Here is a 23,416-nt window from a genome sequence, read left to right on the forward strand (position 1 = left end):
TATCAAACTCTCACGTCTATCAAGCAAAATGATTAAATATGCTTGTGTGATTTAAATATTTCCAGTCCTCCTCAGGCAGCCACCCTGATTGGATGGCTGCCTGTCTGTTTTTCGTCCAGGCGGCCATGTTTGTAGTCCGCGGGTTAAACGACGCTGATTGGATGGCTGCTTGGCTGTCTGTATTCTGTGGGACCATGTTTGTAGTCCGCGGGTTAAACGACGCTGATTGGGTGGCTGCTTGGCTGATCTTTGCGCGAGGCTGAGGGACTATCGGGGGCTTCGCAGAGCAGTCGCAGTTAGCACAAGACAACAAGCGCACACACACGAAGACGGTGGCCAGCACCGCTTTTCGGAATACTCTTTGTATATCTAAACACGGAAACCGGAATAATCGAAAGCCTGAATCATGGTAAGGATATTAAACGAATAGTACGGTGAACACTCGCCCAGTGGCGTTTATTAATTATTATTATTTTTACATAAAAGGTTGTAGCTAACGGCTAGCTCGGCTAAACGCGTTAGCCAAATGTTTTCCTGACTCATTATTGAGTAGTATCGTTAGCCAGGGTGCCATTTTGCACCACTGTAGGGGTTTTCACAAGGTTTTACCACCGTAACCATTGACTTTTGCCCTCTATCACATGGAGATCTTGGACATGGTGGGGTGGGATTGTTGGTTCCGAGTATTTAGAGACAGCCACGGCGAAGGATTCAAGTGTAAGTGCTGGATGGCTATGCTGCTAGCTCCCCGAAGCTAACCTTACTGTAGTGCGGCTAACCTGGTTAATCCAACACTGCTAGTGTGAGCAGGGGGTCCACACTGACACCAGACAGGGCTGATCGCTGTGCCAGTCAACCCTTTTGCGGGAAATGTGGTCCACATTGGAGTTATTGTAGTTATTGTATCGAAACAGTTGTGTCACCGATTTGTGTTTCGCCATAACACCTCGCATCACGAAGCTGAGCTGAATATCATATTGCATAAGCAGTGTGGGTCACAGCTATTCAAACATGGGTAACGTTAGAGGCGATACGTACCCTGGTTTAAAGTGTCCTGAGACCTGTAGTCTATTACAATAGTGTCAGTTAGATCCTTTTAGATCCATGACATCCCAGGCATACTGGTGTGTTGTTGTTTTTTAACAGCACACATGCTTAACAAAGACTATTCAAATACGTATTTGATACGTAGCCGTATGTGGCTCCACATGAACACTTCCGTAGTGGTATTTATATTAATTCACTGCTCAGTACTTTTGTTTTCAATGTAATGTATTCAAATCTGCATCGTGTCCCTCAAAAACTGAACATCACAAGTCCTGTTTCCATGCTGCAAAATGGCAAATACTGGTAGAGTTGGAGCAAACCCTCGTCGTTTACGAGGGTATCAATGCATGCTTTATGTTGGTCACATACAGTAGGACCTATATTGACTGGGGAAATGTGCCTACATTTTCTTTTAACATATTGTTTTCACACTGGGTGTATTGCTAATATGTGATCTGGACAAGGTTGCAACACCCCCCCCCCCACCCCCATTGCCTACAAGAACATGCTGTGTCCAGTCCACAAGCCTGGACCTCAGATGTGTAAACTCGGTGCGTCTGCCGTCTTTGTGTTTGTCAACATGAGAGGCTAGCCCCATAGCCAGTGGCCAACTGCTTCTGATTTAATGGATCTAGTTGAACTCTAATTGACATGCTTCGTATTCGTAATCCAATCATTGTGTCAAATCATTGAGGTTATTTTTTGTTTTATTTTCTTTAATTCGTAATGCGAGTCGGAGTAGGTCAACAAAGTACACATTGGAATCCGCATTCTGATCGGCCTTAATCGCTATGACGTAATTATTCAGGGTTATCGATTACCAACCCACCAGCTTGTGGATTCCCCTCACCTTCATCCAGGGTCACCCCGTTGTCAGGCATGATGCTGGTTAACGTGTAGGTTGGTGGTGGCTGGGATGAGGGGAGTGGTGGTACCACAGTGTCCCAGTAATGGGGTACTGGTCTAGAGTCACTGCCTGGACGCTTGAATGCTGAGCAGAAGAAATCACAAGCTGCTTACGCTAATGTAATGCTGTTGGACACCTCACGTGATCATCTCAGGACACACAGACACATAGCCGTAGCATTAGTCAAAGGGCTGACGAGTTTGTCTAAGGTAACTGGTATGTTATAATTGAGTGCATCCTTTATGATGTAGTCAGTCTGTATTATAGTGACCTCCAGGGCAGGGACATAATAGTCATAATCGTGACATGAGGTGATCGTCTAATACAAATTACAATTTGAGGTTGGAAATATTTTATATTCCATCATACATGGAATTTCCATAGACGCCTGGTTAATATGAACATGGTCCTGCAGTGTGTTTTCTGAATGTAGGCTACTGGGTCGGTCTGTCTGGCCAAAGCACAATGATTGGTGTAATAGGATTCACCTGGCTGAGCCTGGGTTTTCCCACGATGCCTTCCCACTCCGAGCGACATCACTTCCTCTTCCTCAATTAGCATACCGGGCCTACTTGACCCTTGAGTCGGATAACTTCAAGTACCTGATAGACACAGATAGTGGCAGTGCCTTTTTGTAAAAGAGAAACCGAAATACAATCAACAATCAGGGAGACTGTGGAAGTCCTGGTCCAAACAGCGGGACTTCAAATCAGACAGGAAGCAGAAGAACTGGGTCACCACATTGGCGTCCTGGTGACAGCGGAACTCCCATTGTTGTCCCGGCAACACTGTTCCATCTTTCTCCTGCCCTGCTCAGTTACCTGATGCCTCGCGGTCAGTGATGACTTCAAAGGTTCCCTTCTGAACCACAGCCAGTGCTTCTCATACCGCTGAGATTACTGTTATTTGATGAGCAGTGAGGTAATGCATGGAGGAGGACATCAGTAGGGAAACGGCGTACTGCGTATCTCTATGGGATGGGCGGGATGTATATGCAAGACATAAAAAAAGTGTATCTTCAACCCAATCACAACAAACAGACTTGGGACTTGTTTGATGGGATGACCAAAGATGACCCCTGTTGCCTCATCTGCCATCTTTTAAATTGGTCCAATTATCTCATGGTAAACTGTTTCATGGTGGATAAGCCAGGGGTCAGAGTTCAACACGGTTTACAATGCGTTTCCTCATTGTGTAGGTTGGCGCAGCTCTTTCACTAGCCAAATTAACACTGGCAGCGTGTGATGAGCACTAATGCCATAGAGTCCCTTGGCTTTGCTTTAACGTAGGTGGTGTACTTCCTATGGTTCGGCTTTTTGGCAGGAAATGATCCCAGTCAAGACAAGCCAGCAAACTGCTTTGTAGCATAGCGTTTTTGTTGTTGTAGGTGGAACCCCAAAGAGAAATTCACCTCTTCAATGGTAAAGGCAGACGGGCATCATCAGATCCATTGTGATTGGTAAATATATATACTTTTCAATATAATTAGTTCATGTTCATTTTTACTTTCCTAACTTTTTGACACCTTTTTTATTAGCGTTATTCTGTATGAACTTTATAATGTGTGACGTTGTATTTGAAATGTGCCACACACTATGATGTTCTACTCAGAAGCCTTACCCTCTTCCCCATGCGGGTCATCAAAATCAACGGCTGTCCATCAGACACACTGTGGCGTGATACTAAATGTATACGACACGTGTAACCCTCTCTTGGACCACACATCAACCGCTGCCCAGATTATATAACGACAAAACTATTTTAAAGGAGACATATTATACCACCAGGTGTGAGTGTGATAAGCCGTTTCGAAAATCTGCCCCATATGACATCACTAGTGGGCGTGTCCACCTAGATCTGTGCTGGATAGATGAGCAACGTTTACGTCAGTACACTGGGGTAGGTTGGTAGACCGATCTATCCAGCACAGATCTAGGTGGACTGGACACGCCCACTAGTGATGTCATATGGGGCAGGCTAATCACACTCACAGCTGGTGGTACCTCACCAAGAGATGCAGATAGCAGCTCAAGCCACGCAGCGCCTGCTGTAGAGCAGGTAACCTTGGCAGCGGCATTCTCGACAGTCACTCCTCGTGACGAGAAAGGGCTCCATTGGCCGACCACCACAGATGCTGTAGTGACATGTCACGTGGCAAAATACATCGCCCCCGTTTATGCCGCAGGAAAAAAGGGGTTCATTATGCAGCAGGAAACGATGGACCAACTATTTTGGTATTTTTTGTTTTGTTTGGAGAAAAAAATGAAAGAATCTGGGTTTAAATGGTAAATTGGTTAAAAATCTAGATTTAATTTGTTGGCTACTGTCAACATGTCGTTTCTACACAACGGGTTTATGAGCCGCTGTTGACAGACTCCTACGCAGGCAGGCCTGTTGCCTCACATCTATGACATGTGACACCGAATCACAGCAGGTGAAACTGGGACACGAGCCCTGGGTTGTCACGTCTCTTTGTGACGAGGGAGGGAGGGAGGGAGGGGAGGGGGTCGTGACCCTTGACCTTGGCGTGTCATCACTTTCCTCGGTGTGACGGCGGAATGTGTCCGCGAGCGAGTGTCGTCCAGTTTCCCCAACAAGCCTGCAAGGGACCAGTGTTTTTAATTTGAGGAACTGGAAATGTGATCAGAGTGCGGCCTCGTGAGACTGATCTCAGTTCCTCCCAAGTTCACGTACAGACGGGTGGGCGAGAGAGCAATACATTTCACACGGCGAGGGATTGAGAGAGGGAGAACCACCTATTAAAAAAAGAAAAAGAAAAAAAAAAAGCTAGTCCAATTGATACCGAGAGTCATTGTCTGACCTCCCAGTTACCATGGCAACTGAGGGAGGACTCAGGTAGGGCCAGGGTTTTTTTTTTGCGAGACCACACTTGAGTCCTGCCCGCGGGGGGGGGGGGGGGGGGGGGACGACACCACCAATTGATCCCCATCTCATTGGGTTTGTGTAGAATAATGGATCTGTTGGCCTGGAAACAGACAAAGGAGATGTAGCCCCACTAATTATGTCTTTATAACGCAGGATAAATAGTGCGATAGAACTGAATAGACCATTGTTTCTTTCTTACTGATAGAATTTGCCTAGAGATGTTGTCCATGGTACGGTTGTACATACAAATGTTTTGGATTATTATTTTTTTGAATATTTTTATTAGGTGCTGTACATTTTTAAATAAGTTTTAAATTACTATTCATTTTGTGTATTGTTTGGTGTGACGTGGCATTGAAGGGACACACCTCACAATTACAAAATCTGCAATGCCGCCAATGTCAAAGTGCTGTCATTGATCTGAAGACTCCAGAACCATCTGAAACAACAAGGACCACCACCAATGGGATGTGCAGCAAGCATTGACTTTTGGGGTTTTCTCATTACAGAACTGTGTGTGTGTGTGTGTCTGTGTGTATACCATATCAACAAAACACACACCTACACATAGTCCTGTTCCCCAAGTATTTCGGGCAGAGCTGAACGGACCTCATACGTCTCCAGTACTGCACATGCCCGACATTTCCATTATGTGATTGGACGCAGGGACAGGAAGTTAACAAATCCGGCCACTTCACATCCTGTCTCCGTCTCTCCCCTCGGTGTCTGTGTGTCAGCCTCTCTCAGCCTTCCTCTCCCGGTCTCCCGACACGCTCCCTCTGGTCCATGGACCCTGGGCCAGAGGGGGCAGTCCCCTGCCATCGCTGGGGGCTAAATATAGCATCCTGCGAGTCCATAACAATGACCCTTACACCACACGGTCTCAAAGACAGTACGCACACACGCACACCGACTTAAACGCACAGTCACACACGCACACACACGTAAACTCAGTCACACGTAAACACACACGCACGAAACACGCATACACACAGAAGCAAGCACGCATACAGAGAAACACGCACACTTAAAAAAATTTTTTTGGCGTGCCCTGCCTTTTTATTTTGCTCCCTCTAACTTCTATTTCTTCTCCATCGTTGTCAGTACTCCCCTCTAGCCACGGTGCTTCTTCACTTCCTGTTTATGACCTCACCGGGGGGGTTGACATTACAGTGCTGTGTTCTGTCCTTTAGTCTTCACGTCCTGGTCTGTAGCAGGTCATTACACTCCTCGGGCCGCGCGTTCGTATCCTCCAGAGAGAGACGTCTTTCGGTTGGGATACCTCCTGTGTTCTTATGGTTTTAACCTTAGGCTCAGGCGGGGTGAGCCTTGTCCTATTTTGAGGTGAGGATGGTTTTAGATGACTTTACTCTATGGTTGAGTGTCCTAGGAGAGTGGGTTAAGATGGCCGCCCAGCTGGAAGACGTCATGGGTTCTGATGATGTCATACCCTTGTCCTGACTGTGACCCGTTTGGATTAGAATGAGCTGGTGATGATCAAAACCTTTTTAGGTTTTAGCTGTAAAGGAAGTTTCGGATGAAAAATGGCCAATGAACTGATTTTCTTTCTATATGAATAGGTGAAGAATAGTATGACTCATAAGAGATCCAACATCTTTTCAAAGGTGAAATAATGCGTTTTTGTTTGTCATGGTGTCTGAAGGACAAGGCTGGCGTTTTGTGTTTTTCTTTCTGCGGTCACCCTCAATCAAAACCAGACCCTAGAAACAGATTTTATTTTGTAGAATAGTTGAATAACATGACGGATCAACAAGGTGAACAAAAGTACATTTTAATTCGTCATGGTGTCTTTGAAGGACAAGGCTGGGGTAGGGAATTCTGTGTTTTTCCTGTTGCGGTCAACCTCAATCAAACACAGAAACAACCACAATGGCTTCCTCCTGCTCAACAAGTACTGACCATTGAAGGGGAGATGGACACTCAGACAGACAGACACTCGCCATTGTTACCGCGTAGCTCCTTTAAAACCAGTCACTAAGACCTGATTGTTTGGTCTACTCTGCACCTCCCATTCTTTGGTCTTCAGTTAAAACAGTGGAGCCTCGTCAAGGTGGATGTGTTTAAGGGTATGTAGAGGAATTGTTAATGATTGTATGTATGATTGTAGATCAAGGGAGAGGTACAAATCTAGAGGAAGTCTTTCATTGAGCTTATCTCTCATTCACAACGTGTGTGGCTTTCAGAAGCCAGTTTCAAACATCGCTTGCTGTACAGAAAACACGGTACTCTGAACTCCTCTGCTCTTGTCTGCTGGAGGGGAAGCAGGAAGGCAGTAAATCGGACTATCTATCAACGACGGAGTGACGCGGGAGTCTGATTGGCGTGGTTACCACAACCGCCATCGAGGCCCGTTCTAGCACTTTTCCAACGCCTAGCGCTTGGGAAACTTTCAAGCATTTATTGTTGTGATCGTTATTATTTAGCTATTTGTGATATTGATTTATAGGCTTTTTTACAAGTCTCCGAGACATTCCTGTCGGATTCCTACGAAATTGTCAGTTTTTCTGTAGTGGAGGACAAAGGTTGAGCGACTTAAGGAAACAATAGTTCAGTGACCCAGTCAGTGACGCATTCAAAAGCGTCACACATCATCTTGCGGCATAGTAGATCATTTGCGGGCGATACCCGAGGTTAACCTGTTTCTTTTTCCCTCTCTCCCTCAGGAATTTTTGTGAGGCAAGCCGTGTCTGTTAGGTGTGGCAGACAGCGCCACCCAGGTGTACGGAGTGGAACTGCAACCAACGGACAGACCGCACGTCAGAGGACATACTGCAACTCCAGACCGACCGACGACAACGGGTTTCCACACGGGAACAAGCTCTCTCCGCCGGGAGAGGAGACGGGAGAAGCGGGAAGCTCACAGGAGCAGGAAGGTGTAGGCGTTCCTCCATCTTTCTTTTTTGACGGAGAGAAGGGAGCGAGGGACGTGCGAAGATGTCGTCCGGCCGGACCCAGAACCCCCACGGGCTGAAGCAGATCGGACTGGACCAGATCTGGGATGACCTGCGCTCGGGCATCCAGCAGGTGTACACCAGGCAGAGCATGGCCAAGGCCCGCTACATGGAACTCTACACGTATCCCTGGCAACAGATGGGAGGGGCGGGGCTTGGCTGGGCTGGGAGGGGAATAGGCTGCAGATTAATCGGGATGGCTCACGTCTTTAAATCCACCTAAATGTTATTATTATTCTAACATTTTTGTCTTGGTAAGTTTCCTGTGTGTTGTGTGATCTAAGGTTATCGACCAGTTTCTCCTGGCTGGGTGCCATCTTAGAGGCCGGTTCCGGGAGCTTTAATGCCTGGTAGGTCCTCTCTAGTGGGTGGCTGGGTTCATTCTGTAGCCACACGGGTGCAGAGGGAAGCCAGTGGGCGTGGAGTATCCTCCAGCCATCGAGGCCTTCGTGGTACCGCTGATGAAAGGGCTCAATGTCCTACAGGGGCTCTCTTTATCCACTGCCGTAGCAAGGCTGTTTAAGTCTTGTTCGTTTTCATTTAGCAATCATCTCAGCGATGGAGTACTGGAGTACACAATAGCTGTTGTGATTATCAGTCTGGGTATTTTGATCAGATGATGCAACTGGAATTCCCTTTCTACTAAGACCATGTGGACATGCAGATCGCATTTCTTAACATTGTGGACTAGGACTTTGAGTAGGAACGATCAAAGTCTGGTCATTTCCCCTCGTGGAAGTTCCTAGTTAGCTGTTCCAACTGAGTCAATACGAGAGGATGTGGTTCTGTATTCCAGACCTGAGACTTTCAGTTTCAGTTGTGAAACATGTCCTTTCTAGCGCAGATTCTGCTTTCTACTGCTTCTATAAAGCCCCACCTATCGCATGTTAAGATATATTAGTCTAGTAAAGCTTTAGCTGAAAAACTAAACCATACATTTGACTTAAAGGCAAGGCAACTTTATTTATATAGCACTTTCCATACGTGAGGCAGACTCAAAGTGCTTCACATAGAAACATTGTCATACAATCCAATAAAATAATAGATAAGTAAAAGAAAACATGGGTAAAGTAAAAAAAAAGAGTAAAATAGATAAAACAAAGGCAAAGTAAAAAAAAAAGAAAAAAAGTAAGACTTCAATGATGTTGCAGAACTCAGATTTGTTTCGGTTGATGTTTACGAAGCCCTGCACGTGTATACGTGGCTAATTATGCTATGCTATGTTAGCTTTGATGGGTTTTTCCATGCTATGCTAGCTCTGACATGTCGTTCAATGCTACGCTAGCTTTGATGTGTGGTTCAATGCTCTTGACACCTCTGATGTGGTCAATGCTATGCCGGCTGTGACGTGTTCGATGCTACGCCAGCCCTGACGGGCTGTGCTAGCGTGTTCAATGCTAGCTAGCGTGTTCTGACATGTTCAATGCTACCCGTTGATGCCTTAACCCCAGCCCCCCCAGACATGTCTACAACTACTGTACCAGCGTGCACCAGTCGAACCAGGGCAGGGGGTCGGCCCCCCCCACCAAGCCCTCCAAAAAGACCACCACCCCCGGGGGGGCTCAGTTCGTGGGCCTGGAGCTCTACAAGAGGCTCAAGGAGTTCCTCAAGAACTACCTGACCAGCCTGCTCAAGGTTAGCATGTTAGCCGTTAGCTCTACTGCCACAGCCCAGAGACGCTCCCTGTCCTCTGGCTCTGATGCGTGTTCAACATGTGGGGATGTTTAAATAGATAGCCCAACAAGAAACCTAAAACCCACAGGCGTGGCACGATATACTAGTTGTTTCAGCTTCCTGATCTACGGGTTTTTGTATGATAAAGACAACCATTGTACTTTGAACGACTTTCGCTTTTTTTAATTGTAACTTTTTGCGAAATGAATTACAATTAATATATAATGTTTTGATATCGATTGTACATAATAATAATTATAAATATTTAATTAATATAACGATATAATATATTTGATATATTGTTCATTTTAATTGATTTATTCCACCTTGTTCCTTGGACCCTACGCCTCGCCCTCCCTCCCCCTCCCCCCTCCCTCTGTCTCCCCCCCCCCCCCCCCCCCCCCTACGTCTCCCCCTCCCCGTGCCTCCGTCTCCCCCTTCCCCACCCCCCCCCCAGGACGGGGAGGACCTGATGGACGAGGGCGTGCTCAAGTTCTACACGCAGCAGTGGGAGGACTACCGCTTCTCCAGCAAGGTGCTGAACGGCATCTGCGCCTACCTCAACCGCCACTGGGTCCGCCGGGAGTGTGACGAGGGCCGCAAGGGGATCTACGAGATCTACTCGGTAAGGAGGGGCCCGCAGTCAGGAAACGGTTGACAAGGTGTTTGTGTGTGGTTGTGTGTGTGTTTCATTGTTGTGTGTGTGTGTGTGTGTGTGTGATGTTTCATTGTTGTGTGTAATGCGTGTCATTGTTGCATGTGGGATGTGTATGATGTGCATTGTTGTGTGTGTGTGTTATTGTTGTGGTTCTGTACTTGTGTGTGTGTGTGTGTGTGTGTGTGTCGCGTTGTTGTCCTGTGATGGAGGGGCTGGCCGGTTTGGGTGAATGTTCAGCGGAGCAGCAGGAGGGGCAGTGACAGAGTAATCGCTATATTTAGCCGCGCCTATTATTAGCTCCTTGAGTTGGTCTGAGGCTTCGATGTCTCTTCTATCATCTAGTTTCATCTACGGCTACGGCTTCTGAAGCTCCACATGTTTAGGGAGAACTTCCATTCATTTGTATCCTTGTTGTTTTAACCTTGTCACTCACTCTCTTCTTTGTTCCTCTTCTTTCTTTTTTTCTTCTTGGGCCGTTCCTCTTCTCTCCTCTGTTCTCCACCTCTCTCCTCCTCTCTTCTCCTCCTCTCTCCTCCTCCTCTTTTCTCCTCTCTTCTCCTCTTTTCTCCTCTTATCCTCCTCTCTTCTTCTCGCTTCTCCTCCTCCTCCTCCTCTCTTCTGTCCTCTATCCTCCTCCTCCTCCCTCCTCCTCTATTCTCCGCCTCCTCCTCCTCCTCCTCCTCCTCTCTTCTGTCCTCTATCCTCCTCCTCCCTCCTCCTCTATTCTCCGCCTCCTCCTCCTCCTCTCTTCTCCTCCTCCTCCTCCTCTCTTCTCTCCTCCTCTTCTTCCTCCCCTTTGTGGCATAGCTGGCGTTGGTAACCTGGAGGGAGTGCCTGTTCAGACCTCTCAACAAACAGGTACAGAGATAATTAGACAAGTGTGTTAATGGGTCAGATAACGGACAAGAGCGATGCTGTTAAGATTAAGAACTGTTAAAAATAAGTACAAATCATGGTTGAATCACTTTTGGTGCACTCGCGTCACCAAAAGTGAAGCGAGTGTTCTTCTCGCGTTACTCGGGCGAGGATGGTCGCACAAACCTCACACTTTTATGTTACAGCATCAAGCGAAAGTCTTGCCAAAGTTCAAATATTTCTACTTGAGTGAACACGCAAATTTGCATAGCTCGCATGAGTAGATCCAAGGGATTTTTACTTTGCATGCCATCATGCCACGCCTTCGCTTTTGGAGTGAACAAAGTCACAGTGGAATATCAGTAATAAAGTGTTTAGATACAAATCTTTTGTGTTTCGTTGAGCTAGGGCTGGGCGATTAATCGAATTTCGATCTCTATTTCGATTTTAGCTTCAAATGATCACAAAACTAATGTAATTGAGTTTTCGATTATTATTATTTTTTATGTTTTATAGAAAGGGCAGAACAGCTGGATACATATCTGTGCATTATTTTAGATTTGAACATTTTCTTTTTGACCATTTTGTGTATTTTTTTAAGGCGAAATTTCAAACATCTCGGTTACTAGGTGTTGTTTGGAGAGACATGCTGAATAAATACATCGTCTTGTCAAACTCTATAATCGTGACTTCAATAGTGACCAAAACAATCGTGACTGTGATTTTTTCCGTAACCGAGCCGCCCTGCGTTGAGCCTTACGTGTGTCCGGTCTCCCAGGTAACGAACGCGGTGCTGAAGCTGATCGAGAGGGAGCGGAACGGGGAGACCATCAACACCCGGCTCATCAGCGGCGTGGTCCAGTCCTACGGTGAGGACCCCTTATCTGGACCCCCCCACGTCTGAAGACCCTCCCCTTAATGTTCCAGCCATCGACCCCCCCCCCACTAGCATCCCTGAACAAGACGCCTTAAACCAAACGGCTAAACATCAAGGGACTAATAATAAACAAAAGTTCACCGAAGGCGAAGTGAATAAATATTGATGTGAAAACTAGAAGTGAAAACTAGAAGTGAAAACTACTCACGGAGCCAGAGGTCGATAGTTGTTTCAGTATATACTACACGTGAACGCTCCAAAAATAAACAAGATAACAATTTGTGTTTACTAGCGGTATGTTCGTTTATTATCAGCGTGACGGGACGACTGTCAAGCAATAACCCAGAGTTTGTGATATCATTCATGGGATATTGCCCAATATCCTGAGATGACGAACCAATCAAATTGCACCATTTTAGGAGGTTCACGTGTAGCGTACACTAAATAAGTGGATCTCCTTGGTCTGCTCCTGCTCAAGGGACTAATGCATCATTTTATCTCCTGGGTGTCCTCCTGCTCCTCCTCCTCCTCCTCCTCCTCCTCCTCCTCCTCCTCCTCCTCCTCCTCCTCGCTCTGTCTCCTCCTCCTCGCTCTGTCTCCTCCTCCTCGCTCTGTCTCCTCCTCCTCGCTCTGTCTCCTCCTCCTCGCTCTGTCTCCTCCTCCTCGCTCTGTCTCCTCCTTCTTGCTCTGTCTCCTCCTCCTCGCTCTGTCTCCTCCTCGCTCTGTCTCCAACCTCCTCCTCCTCCTCCTCCTCCTCCTCGCTCTGTCTCCTCCTCCTCCTCCTCCTCCTCGCTCTGTCTCCTCCTCCTCGCTCTGTCTCCTCCTCCTCGCTCTGTCTCCAACCTCCTTCTCGCTCTGTCTCCTCCTCGCTCTGTCTCCTCCTCCTCGCTCTGTCTCCAACCTCCTCCTCCTCCTCCTCACTCTGTCTCCTCCTCCTCGCTCTGTCTCCTCCTCCTCGCTCTGTCTCCTCCTCCTCGCTCTGTCCCCTCCTCCTCCTCCTCCCCCCACAGTGGAGCTGGGTCTGAACGAGGAGGACGTGTTCGCCAAGGGCCCCACGCTGTCGGTGTACAAGGAGTACTTTGAGTGCCAGTTCCTCACGGACACGGAGCGCTTCTACACGCGGGAGAGCACAGAGTTCCTCCAGCAGAACCCCGTCACGGAGTACATGAAGAAGGTAGGCCCTCAACACGCTCCACAGTGTGTACCCGCAAACTACAAACGTTCCCATACCAGTTTTTTCCTTCCCGATACAGATTCCTGAATTTGAGTATCGGGCGATACCGCCTGCAAACCGATACAGCATCTAACATTGTAACTACTAATAGCGCTTGTCCTAATTGAAGGGTCAGTTCTCTTACGGTGTCAGCAATGTTTGGTCAGCTAACTTAATGTCGACAACATTTATTTTCAGAGCTGTCAGCTACATTTATAATCTATAATGAATACATTTGTATTCTTGTAGTTAGTCGTCTGTGCATCCATCTTATCCGACTCGATAACTCGAACACGCATATGTCGGAGATGACGCGTTTTCCCATTCCGACTTTCCACATCCGACTAACGAGCTAACGAGCGCAGCATAACACCGCACGTGTTTGTCATGTTCTCTGCCTGTGTAGTAAATGAGCTCGCCATATGATGTATCGGATCGGCGCATAGACCTGCGTCCTCGCAGATCTATGCAGACCCTTTTTAGGCCGTGTCGGAGGAATTTCCAATACTGGCATCGGCATCGAAACAACCCTACCGCAAAGAAGTGTTTCCTGTGCCTCACTTCCTGTGCCTCACTTCCTGTCCCTGTGGTCCAGGCGGAGGCCCGCCTCCTGGAGGAGCAGCGCCGGGTGCAGGTGTACCTCCACGAGTCCACGCAGGACGAGCTCGCCCGCAAGTGTGAGCAGGTCCTCATCGAGAAGCACCTGGAGATCTTCCACACGGAGTTCCAGAACCTGCTGGACGCCGACAAGAACGAAGGTAGGGCGCCAGGTTCTCCGTCGGGGCCGGTCCTCGGTTCGTCGGTCGGCTCTGGTTTAAAGTGGCTCACGGTGCTCGTTAAGGAGCCTGCTCGTTAAGGGGCAGGCAGGGGTTGGGTTCGGTGCTCCCTGTGGGATGGCAGAGTGGGTAGTGATCCATTAGTGAGCCCGTCTCCTGGGAGCCAACAGCCCCCAGACTCTATCCGGTCCCACCCCAGGCTAGGGAAACGGTTACCGGTTCTAATCCGTATATGATTGATATTGTGTAGCCTACTGGTGAAGAGGTTATTCTGCCCCTGTAGAAGATGAAGATGTAGACCGTTGTAAACATGGTGGTTTCAATGTCCGCCGTCTTTATTTTTATTGTTATTGCCGTCTTGGCCAGGTCTCTCTTGTAGAAGAGATCTTAACCTCAATGAGACTAAACCTGGTTAACTCAAGGATTTAATAATGATACATTGGGTATGTGTGATGTGCTGATGACACTGTCTTGTCCTCGTCTCTGGACAGACCTGGGACGGATGTACAACCTGGTGTCCCGGATCACAGACGGCCTGGGGGAGCTGAAGAAGCTCCTGGAGACCCACATCCACAACCAAGGCCTGGCCGCCATCGAGAAGTGTGGCGAGGCCGCTCTGAACGTACGCCGCGCCCCCCCGGTCCAGACGCCATCTTGATCCAAGCAGCAGCACAACACTTAAAATGTTCCTGTGCTTCAGTGACATCACAAGTGGGAGGGTCCAACTGGATGTAGGCTGGATCGGATGATTGATCCGTCCGTCCTACATCTAGGCGGACACTCCCACTTGTGATGTCACTGAAACACAGGAAACGGCAGATTTTCACACGGCTTGTAACGGCTGATCACACTCGCACCTGGTGGCGTGAGATCAGCCCGTTTAAACGCGGACTGGATTGATTGACGCATGAACGAAAGTGCTTGGGTTTGGTTGAGGTACTGGCGGATTGTTCTGTCTTATGGAATAATATAATAATAATGCAAATACTTTTTTCTTAGTTTTCTTAACCTTATCGTAACCCAATAGAATTGAATTGCGCACCAAAATAGAGAAGATGTGTGCAGACCCGTATGGTTATGATGGACGTACGTCTGTCGTGTTGAGGTCATCCCCAGCACTCCGCTGCTTCAGTTCTTCCGTTGCTTCAGTGTTTAAGTCGGGCCCTGGCTAACGGTGTCTCCCCCCCCCCCCCCCCCCCCCCAGGACCCCAAGGTGTACGTACAGACCACCCTGGACGTCCACAAGAAGTACAACGCCCTGGTCATGTCCGCCTTCAACAACGACGCCGGCTTCGTGGCGGCGCTGGACAAGGTGGGTTGCCGCGGCGACGGAGGGTTTAGAGGTGTGGGGGGGGGGGGGGGTCGACGGGTGACGTACTTAACGGGGCCGAGCCAACGACGTTTCTCGTTTTTAAAACCCAGCAAAATGGCCTTTCAGGTGACTAGTACACACACACACACACACACACACACACACACACACACCATGTACTTAGGTTGGACTCGCCCACTGGTCTGCGCTTTGATTGTGACGCCGGTGCGGCCGAGAGAGACGGCGTCTCACGGGTCTCTCCTTCCCTCCCCCTCAGGCCTGCGGTCGCTTCATCAACAACAACGCCGTCACCAAGATGGCCCAGTCGTCCAGCAAGTCCCCCGAACTGTTGGCCAGGTACTGCGACTCTCTGCTGAAGAAGAGGTGAGCGTCCGTCCGTCCGTCTGTATTTTGTTCAATGTGCCAAGATTATAGACGGTATCCACAATCATTCCTGCTAATTATTTGGACTGATTCCGTTTTGAATGTCGGAGGCACGTTCATCCTTAACGACTGCTCGAGGACTTGGTAGATGCATGTCCATTAAGGATGCTTCCAGTACTTGCCACTGCACTATTGGGACTGTCAGTGTTCTTGACATGGTAAAGGTCAAAGGTTGATAATGGGGGGGCGATGAAGACATTGGTGACGATGTAACTGATTATCATCCTCGTGTTCTCCAGCTCCAAGAACCCTGAAGAAGCAGAGCTAGAGGACACCCTCAACCAAGTGGTGAGTGGGCCCTTCTCCCTGTGTGTGTGTGTGTGTGTGTGTGTGTGTGTGTGTGTGTGTGTGTGTGTGTGTGTGTGTACTCACAGTACCCGGTCGATACGAGGATACTCATGTTAAAGCGAGGGGACCATTTGAATTTTAAGACAGTAGCTTAGAACTCCAAGTTGTTTGTTTTCAATTGGAATACATTAATATCAGTAGGATTATAGTACCGTATACAACTTGTTCACGTGTGTGTGTGTGTGTGTGTCCTCTGCCAGATGGTTGTGTTCAAGTACATCGAGGATAAGGACGTGTTCCAGAAGTTCTACGCCAAGATGCTGGCCAAGCGGCTGGTTCACCAGAACAGCGCCAGCGACGACGCCGAGGCCAGCATGATCTCCAAGCTCAAGGTCTGCACCCCCGAGATAACGACGTACACACCACTCTGCACACACCTGGATCAACACACACCTGGATCAACACACACCTGGATCAACACACACCTGTTGTAAAGAACACCTGTAGGACTTTTATCAGTTTTGTAAACAAAACACTGCGACGTTCCCTGCATACTTTTTGCGTCACATCTTGCCTCCTACACATCCTGCCTCCTACAGGCTCCTCCCCCCCCCCCCCCCCCCTCATAAAGCACACTCAGTATCTCCAGGAGGTGTGAGCACGTCTGATGCGACTCATCTCCGGCTGTCCGCCTGAGAGGACGACTCCGGATCGTCTCCAGATGCTCCGGAGTGCGTCCGCAGGTCGTGTGTGAACGCCCTCGCGGTCGCGTCCTGTTTCAAAGTGGTTCTCTGATCCCCGTCGTGTCTCGTCTTCCCCCTGCAGCAAGCGTGCGGGTTTGAATACACGTCCAAGCTGCAGCGCATGTTCCAGGACATCGGCGTCAGCAAGGACCTCAACGAGCAGTTCAAGAAGCACCTGAGCAACTCTGAACCCCTGGACCGTAAGGCCGGCACCGCCCTCAGCTCCACCCACGACCCCGCCCTCTTCTCCCTCACCCGCTCTACCACCGCTGTCTCCGTCACCGACCCCACCCTCACCTCCATCACCTTCAGCACCCTCACCTCCATCACCTTCATCACCCTCAACTCCTTCACCTTCATCCTCCTCACCTCCTTCAACTTCATCACCCTCTCCTTCTTCACTTTCATCACCCTCTCCTCCTTCACCTTCATCACCCTCTCCTCCTTCACCTTCATCACCCTCTCCTCCTTCACCTTCATCACCCTCACATCCTTCACCTTCATCCTCCTCACCTCCTTCAACTTCATCACCCTCTCCTTCTTCACCTTCATCACCCTCTCCTCCTTCACCTTCATCACCCTCTCCTCCTTCACCTTCATCACCCTCTCCTCCTTCATCTTCATCACCCTCTCCTCCTTCACCTTCATCACCCTCTCCTCCTCCACCTACACCACCGACCCTGACCTCTCCTCCCTCTCCTTCTTCACCTTCACCACCATCTCCATCACCAAGTTCTCCAAACCACCACTTCTGTCTCCAAATCGACGCCACCCCTCACTGCTTTACGACAATGTATCGCACACTGTTCCGTACAGAAAGGGCACTGCTCTCAGCCCCATCACCCCCACCCGCGCCGGCCTTAAAGCCCCATCACCTCCACCCTACCATCCCCATCTCCTTTGGTGTCCCCATGTCCCCACCCTGCCGTGATGCTCATGTTGTTGTTGTTGTTGTGTTTCAGTGGACTTCAGCATCCAGGTGCTGAGCTCTGGCTCCTGGCCGTTCCAACAGTCCTGCACCTTCGCTCTCCCCTCAGAGGTGAGAGAGAGAGAGAGAGAGAGAGAGAGAGAGAGAGAGAGAGAGAGAGAGAGAGAGAGAGAGAGAGAGAGAGAGAGAGGAGAGAGAGAGAGAGAGAGAGAGAGAGAGAGAGGAGAGAGAGAGAGAGAGAGAGAGAGAGAGAGAGAGAGAGAGAGAGAGAGAGAGAGAGAGAGAGAGAGAGAGAGAGACTTGAGTACCGCCACCACGTTCAGAATCACCCGCTGCTGAATTATTAAATTATTATTATCTTCATCACTCTCTCTTCAACACTATGTCATCCATCTGTCTCTCTCTCCCCCTCTCTGTGTCTCCGTCTCTCTCCCTCCCTCCAGCTGGAGCGTAGCTACCAGCGCTTCACAGCCTTCTACGCCAGCAGACACAGCGGCAGGAAGCTGACGTGGCTCTACCAGCTGTCCAAAGGAGAGCTGGTCACCAACTGCTTCAAGAACAGGTAGAGCATCCTCACCCAACGACACTCAACTACTAGAACAGGGAGAGCCTCCTCACCCAACTACACTCAACTACTAGAACAGGGAGAGCCTCCTCACCCAACTACACTCAACTACTAGAACAGGGAGAGCCTCCTCACCCAACTACACTAAACTACTAGAACAGGGAGAGCATCCTCACCCAACTACACTAAACTACTAGAACAGGGAGAGCCTCCTCACCCAACGACACTCAACTACTAGAACAGGGAGAGCATCCTCACTCAACTACTAGAACAGGGAGAGCATCCTCACCCAACTACACTCAACTACTAGAACAGGGAGAACCTCCTCACCCAACTACACTCAACTACTAGAACAGGGAGAGCCTCCTCACCCAACTACACTCAACTACTAGAACAGGGAGAGCCTCCTCACCCAACTACACTCAACTACTAGAACAGGGAGAGCATCCTCACCCAACGACACTCAACTACTAGAACAGGGAGAGCATCCTCACCCAACTACACTCAACTACTAGAACAGGAGAGCCTCCTCACCCAACGACACTCAACTACTAGAACAGGGAGAGCATCCTCACCCAACTACACTCAACTACTAGAACAGGGAGAACCTCCTCACCCAACTACACTCAACTACTAGAACAGGGAGAGCCTCCTCACCCAAAGACACTCAACTACTAGAACAGGGAGAGCCTCCTCACCCAACTACACTCAACTACTAGAACAGGGAGAACCTCCTCACCCAACTACACTCAACTACTAGAACAGGGAGAGCCTCCTCACCCAACTACACTAAACTACTAGAACAGGGAGAGCATCCTCACCCAACGACACTCAACTACTAGAACAGGGAGAGCATCCTCACCCAATGACACTAAACTACTGGAACAGGTAGAACTCCCTTATCCAACTACAGTAAACTACTACCACCTCCACATCCCTATGGTTCATAGTGGTCATGTTACCCGCGCCCTCTAGTGCTCATGTTACCAGTGTCATCGAGCGGTCATGAAAACAGCGCCCTCTGGTGGTCAGGCAGTCACAGCGCCCTCTGGTGGTCAGGCAGTCACAGCGCCCTCTGGTGGTCAGGCAGTCACAGCGCCCGCTGGTGGTCAGGCAGTCACAGCGCCCTCTGGTGGTCAGGCAGTCACAGCGCCCTCTGGTGGTCAGGCAGTCACAGCGCCCTCTGGTGGTCAGGCAGTCACAGCGCCCTCTGGTGGTCAGGCAGTCACAGCGCCCTCTGGGGGTCAGGCAGTCACAGCGCCCTCTGGTGGTCAGGCAGTCACAGCGCCCTCTGGTGGTCAGGCAGTCACAGCGCCCTCTGGTGGTCAGGCTGTCACAGCGCCCTCTGGTGGTCAGGCTGTCACAGCGCCCTCTGGGGGTCAGGCTGTCACAGCGCCCTCTGGGGGTCAGGCAGTCACAGCGCCCTCTGGTGGTCAGGCAGTCACAGCGCCCTCTGGGGGTCAGGCTGTCACAGCGCCCTCTGGGGGTCAGGCTGTCACAGCGCCCTCTGGGGGTCAGGCTGTCACAGCGCCCTCTGGGGGTCAGGCAGTCACAGCGCCCTCTGGTGGTCAGGCTGTAACCCCGCTCCCGTCCCTCCTGCAGGTACACCCTGCAGGCGTCCACCTTCCAGATGTCCATCCTGCTGCAGTACAACACTGAGGACATCTACACGGTGCAGCAGCTCACCGACAGCACCCAGATCAAAACAGTACGAACCCCTCCTTTACTCCAGCGAGGTTAAAGTCCCTCGTTTGTTTTGGTGACGGCCCCTTTAAACCCTGCTGCGTTCTGATTGGTCTCCTCTTGTGTCCTTCAGGATGTCCTGTTTCAGGTCCTGCAGATCTTGTTGAAGTCCAAACTACTGGTGAGTGACCCCTCATACTGTCTGCAGCAACGTTTGCCTCCTCCCACCCCGGTACCCACGAGCAAGGCAGCTGAACCCTGGTGTGTGTGTGTGCGTGTTCTTCTCAGGTGCTGGAGGACGAGACGGCCAACGTGGACGACATGGAGTTCAAGCCCGAGGTTCTGATCAAGCTCTTCCTGGGATACAAGAAGTGAGTTTGATCCTCTTCTTAAAGGGCCGCAGAAAACATCACACACCGAACCAAACCCGATGATCACAATCTTTCGATTGTGATCATCGGGTTTGGTTCGGTGTGTGAATGTGTGTATGAATGTTTTGGATTGAATGTTCTCTTGATGATTTCTACCATTTGAAAGCACCTTAATGTCTGCTCCTTTTTTGATTCATATATTCTTTTATTTTTTGATATTTTGATTTAAAAAAATCAGGAAGGAAAAGAAAAACAATTTTTGACGTGTACCTGAAAGACGTGCTGTGCTCCAATATCCATACTTCCATGAGTACGCCTAAACGTAGTGCACTATCCGACTTTGGCTCAGCCCGGCTCCGCCCTCTTCCGCTACGTAGCTAAGATGGCTGCCGTTGAGTACGAAAGTGTACGGCGCTCCACACATCGCGATTTGACCGTTTTGTGTACACCATCCGGGTCCTTTCAGTACACTTGTACGCCCTTCGTACTCAAACTTAGGCTCGTAAGTACGGATAGTGTGGATATTGGAACACAGCATTGGACACGTTGGACCAACCTTAATCAGCGTGATAGCTCACTAGCTGGCTGGCATGTGGCTCTGTAGCTTTAGCCGCAGTCCGCTAACCCTGTGTGTGTAGCGTGATAGCTCACTAGCTGGCTGGCATGTGGCTCTGTAGCTTTAGCCGCAGTCCGCTAACCCTGTGTGTGTGTGCGCGTGTGTGTGAGCAGTAAGAAGCTCAGGGTGAACATCAACGTGCCCATGAAGACGGAGCAGAAGCAGGAGCAGGAGACCACCCACAAGAACATCGAGGAGGACCGCAAGCTCCTCATTCAGGTCAGCACCTCTTCCTCCTCCAACCCCTCCCTCCGCCCACCTCCTCTTCCTCCTCAAACACCTCCCTCCGCCCGGCTCCTCAGTGACGAGGCTGCCGCCCGCCCAGTTTGCCGACAGGATTAACTGTTCCTGTGATGAATGAAGTCTTTTTCTATTCTGGTTCATCAAAATAATACAATTTGACTGAGGCCAGCTGATTTCATCTGGTTTCACCGTGATCTGGTGTGTGTGTGTGTGCGTGTGTGCGTGTGCGTAGGCTGCCATAGTGAGGATCATGAAGATGAGGAAGGTCCTGAAGCACCAGCAGCTCCTGGCCGAGGTCCTGAACCAGCTGTCGTCCCGCTTCAAGCCCAGAGTCCCCGTCATCAAGGTACGTAAAAACTACAACTCCCAGAGTCCCTATGATCAAGGCACATAAACACAGTAAAAACTACAACTCCCAGAGTCCCTATGATCAAGGTACATAAACACAGTATAAACTACAACTCCCAGAGTCCCTATGATCAAGGTACATAAACACAGTATAAACTACAACTCCCAGAGTCCCTATGATCAAGGTACATAAACACAGTATAAACTACAACTCCCAGAGTCCCCAGAAATAGTCAAGATAAAATTACGATTTTAACGCAACTACTCCTGGTATAATGTGTCGTCTAACGATGTCGGGACACACCTGAAACAACAAAGCTTGTTCCTGTCCTCCAACACTGACCCCCCCCCCCCCCCCCCCCCCCTGTGTGCGCCCCCTCCTGCAGAAGTGCATCGACATCCTGATCGAGAAGGAGTACCTGGAGCGGGTGGACGGCGAGAAGGACACCTACAGCTACCTGGCCTAGCCCCGCCCCCTCGTTCACCTTTCATTAGTTCTTTCTTTTATCTCAGTGTCGAAGTAACATAAGTGTGAGGCGCGGCCGGCCCAGCGGGTCGTCGCCACAGCAACGAGAAGCACTCAGCCACCCCCCCCTGCCCCCCTCCCCTCAGGTGTTGTGGGCACCTGGGGGCGTCAGACAAAACCCCACCAACCAATGGCGTCTGATCCCGCCTCCCGGCGACCCCAAGGACAAACCGCTATTGCCCCCCCCCCCCCCCCCCCCCCCCTACACACACATGCACACATCCCCTGTATGTTTTCATGGTGTAAATATGAACGAGAACTCTGGAAGAGACAAGTTGATGTTTGGCCAGTCGTGGGAGGAGCATGGAGCAGGGGCCATCTGCATGCCACCGCCCACCGTCGGAAGCCCCGCCTCCACCAGTTCCTATAATTTATGTTCCTGTCTTAATGGCAAACAGCGGCCGGGGTGACGGAGGGGCGAGGGCAGTGGGAGCCCGACTGGCATAAACATTCACACGCCCACCCCCTCCAGGACCAGCCGGATAAACACAAGGCCCGGCAGGATTTGAACCGGGGGGGGAATGCTTGGATTGGTTTTTGTTTCTCGGTCGGCTGGAACACCCTGTGCGGCAGGTGGACATTTGTATAGTGTTTCATTTTCTAAGTGTGTGATGAATAAAAAGTTAAGATTTCTCTAACAAATGGTCCGTTAGGCTTTGTGAAGTTACTCGGTAATCGTATTGGAGTAAATTAGTTCTCTAAAATTGTATTTTACTTTATGACTAACAAGCACAGGACCGTATACAACAGTTTATTCTGCATCATGTTGAACAACAAAGAGTCGGTAAATGATACAAAAATCAGCACCTTTATTTGTGGTAAGGACCTGTGGAGAACATGGGTTTGAGAAGAGCAACGGCTGGAGGCTGAACTGGTTTGTGTACATTCGTTCCCCATAGAGTATGTACCCCGTATTCCTTCTACTCCAACCTCATCGATGTCCGGGGCTCGCTGGGGTTCAGATGGCTGCCAGTTTAATTGTCTAAATCCCTTCAGTCTGTGGTAATAACGCCAGCTGGTGTAACGACTAGATTGGATATTAAAAAAACTCCACGGTAGACAACTGACAAAGAACATTAATGATAATTAATAACCAATATTCATAGGAGAAGTTGATTCCAGAGCACATGGCGTGGTTCATAATTACATCAAACGTCTTAAATAACAGGAAAATAAAACGGTACACATGTAAAAAAAAAAAAAAAAATATATATATAATCCTTTCCGGAAACCGACCAAAACCTTTTAGCGAGAAGTAACATGAGTCCTGAACAGGAAGTCTGGTTTCAGGTGAACTGTGAGTACATCGTTACGCTCCAACAGACGAAGGCCCAGCTCGGCAGCAGACAGGACTGAGAGGGCGTCAGTGCTGGTGTCATTCAGAAGTGCTGGTGTCATTCAGAAGCCCCAGGTTCTGTGTTTAAAGCACCGGACAGCCCGTGATCAGTAAGAGGGTGCGTATGACCTCCTGTACACGATAGGAG

General features: G+C 49.5%; 1 protein-coding gene across 2 annotated transcripts; it reads left to right on the top strand.

Moving 5' to 3' along the window:
• The first annotated feature begins 215 nt into the window (after positions 1 to 215).
• LOC132452605 (cullin-1) lies at positions 216 to 22,574 on the top strand. 2 transcript variants are annotated; one of them, XM_060045294.1, is made up of 23 exons: positions 277 to 409; positions 3,342 to 3,413; positions 7,525 to 7,935; positions 9,273 to 9,447; positions 9,944 to 10,111; positions 10,952 to 11,002; positions 11,778 to 11,868; positions 12,887 to 13,050; positions 13,685 to 13,847; positions 14,357 to 14,487; positions 15,070 to 15,177; positions 15,455 to 15,561; positions 15,861 to 15,909; positions 16,170 to 16,301; positions 16,735 to 16,852; positions 17,615 to 17,691; positions 18,024 to 18,142; positions 19,748 to 19,853; positions 19,962 to 20,009; positions 20,117 to 20,199; positions 20,929 to 21,034; positions 21,291 to 21,404; positions 21,793 to 22,574. In XM_060045294.1, exons 3-23 carry the CDS (start codon positions 7,796 to 7,798, stop codon positions 21,871 to 21,873), a joined length of 2,331 nt encoding a protein of 776 aa, XP_059901277.1. In that variant the 5' UTR covers positions 277 to 409; positions 3,342 to 3,413; positions 7,525 to 7,795; the 3' UTR covers positions 21,874 to 22,574. The 2 variants fall into 2 exon arrangements, with proteins under 2 accessions (XP_059901275.1, XP_059901277.1); XM_060045292.1 differs by lacking the exon at positions 3,342 to 3,413 and having other exon boundaries at positions 216 to 409.
• Positions 22,575 to 23,416: the final 842 nt, after the last annotated feature.

The sequence above is a fragment of the Gadus macrocephalus genome, chromosome 23, assembly GCF_031168955.1.
Source record: "Gadus macrocephalus chromosome 23, ASM3116895v1".
In the NCBI taxonomy this organism is placed as follows: domain Eukaryota; kingdom Metazoa; phylum Chordata; class Actinopteri; order Gadiformes; family Gadidae; genus Gadus; species Gadus macrocephalus.

Coding starts and splice junctions, on each gene's coding strand:
- LOC132452605 (XM_060045292.1), top strand. CDS start 7,796: ATGTCGTCCGGCCGGACCCAGAACCCCCACGGGCTGAAGCAGATCGGA. Junction 14,488..15,069: donor GTGGCGAGGCCGCTCTGAAC/GTACGCCGCGCC, acceptor CCCCCCCCCCAG/GACCCCAAGGTGTACGTACA. Junction 16,853..17,614: donor CAACTCTGAACCCCTGGACC/GTAAGGCCGGCA, acceptor GTTGTGTTTCAG/TGGACTTCAGCATCCAGGTG.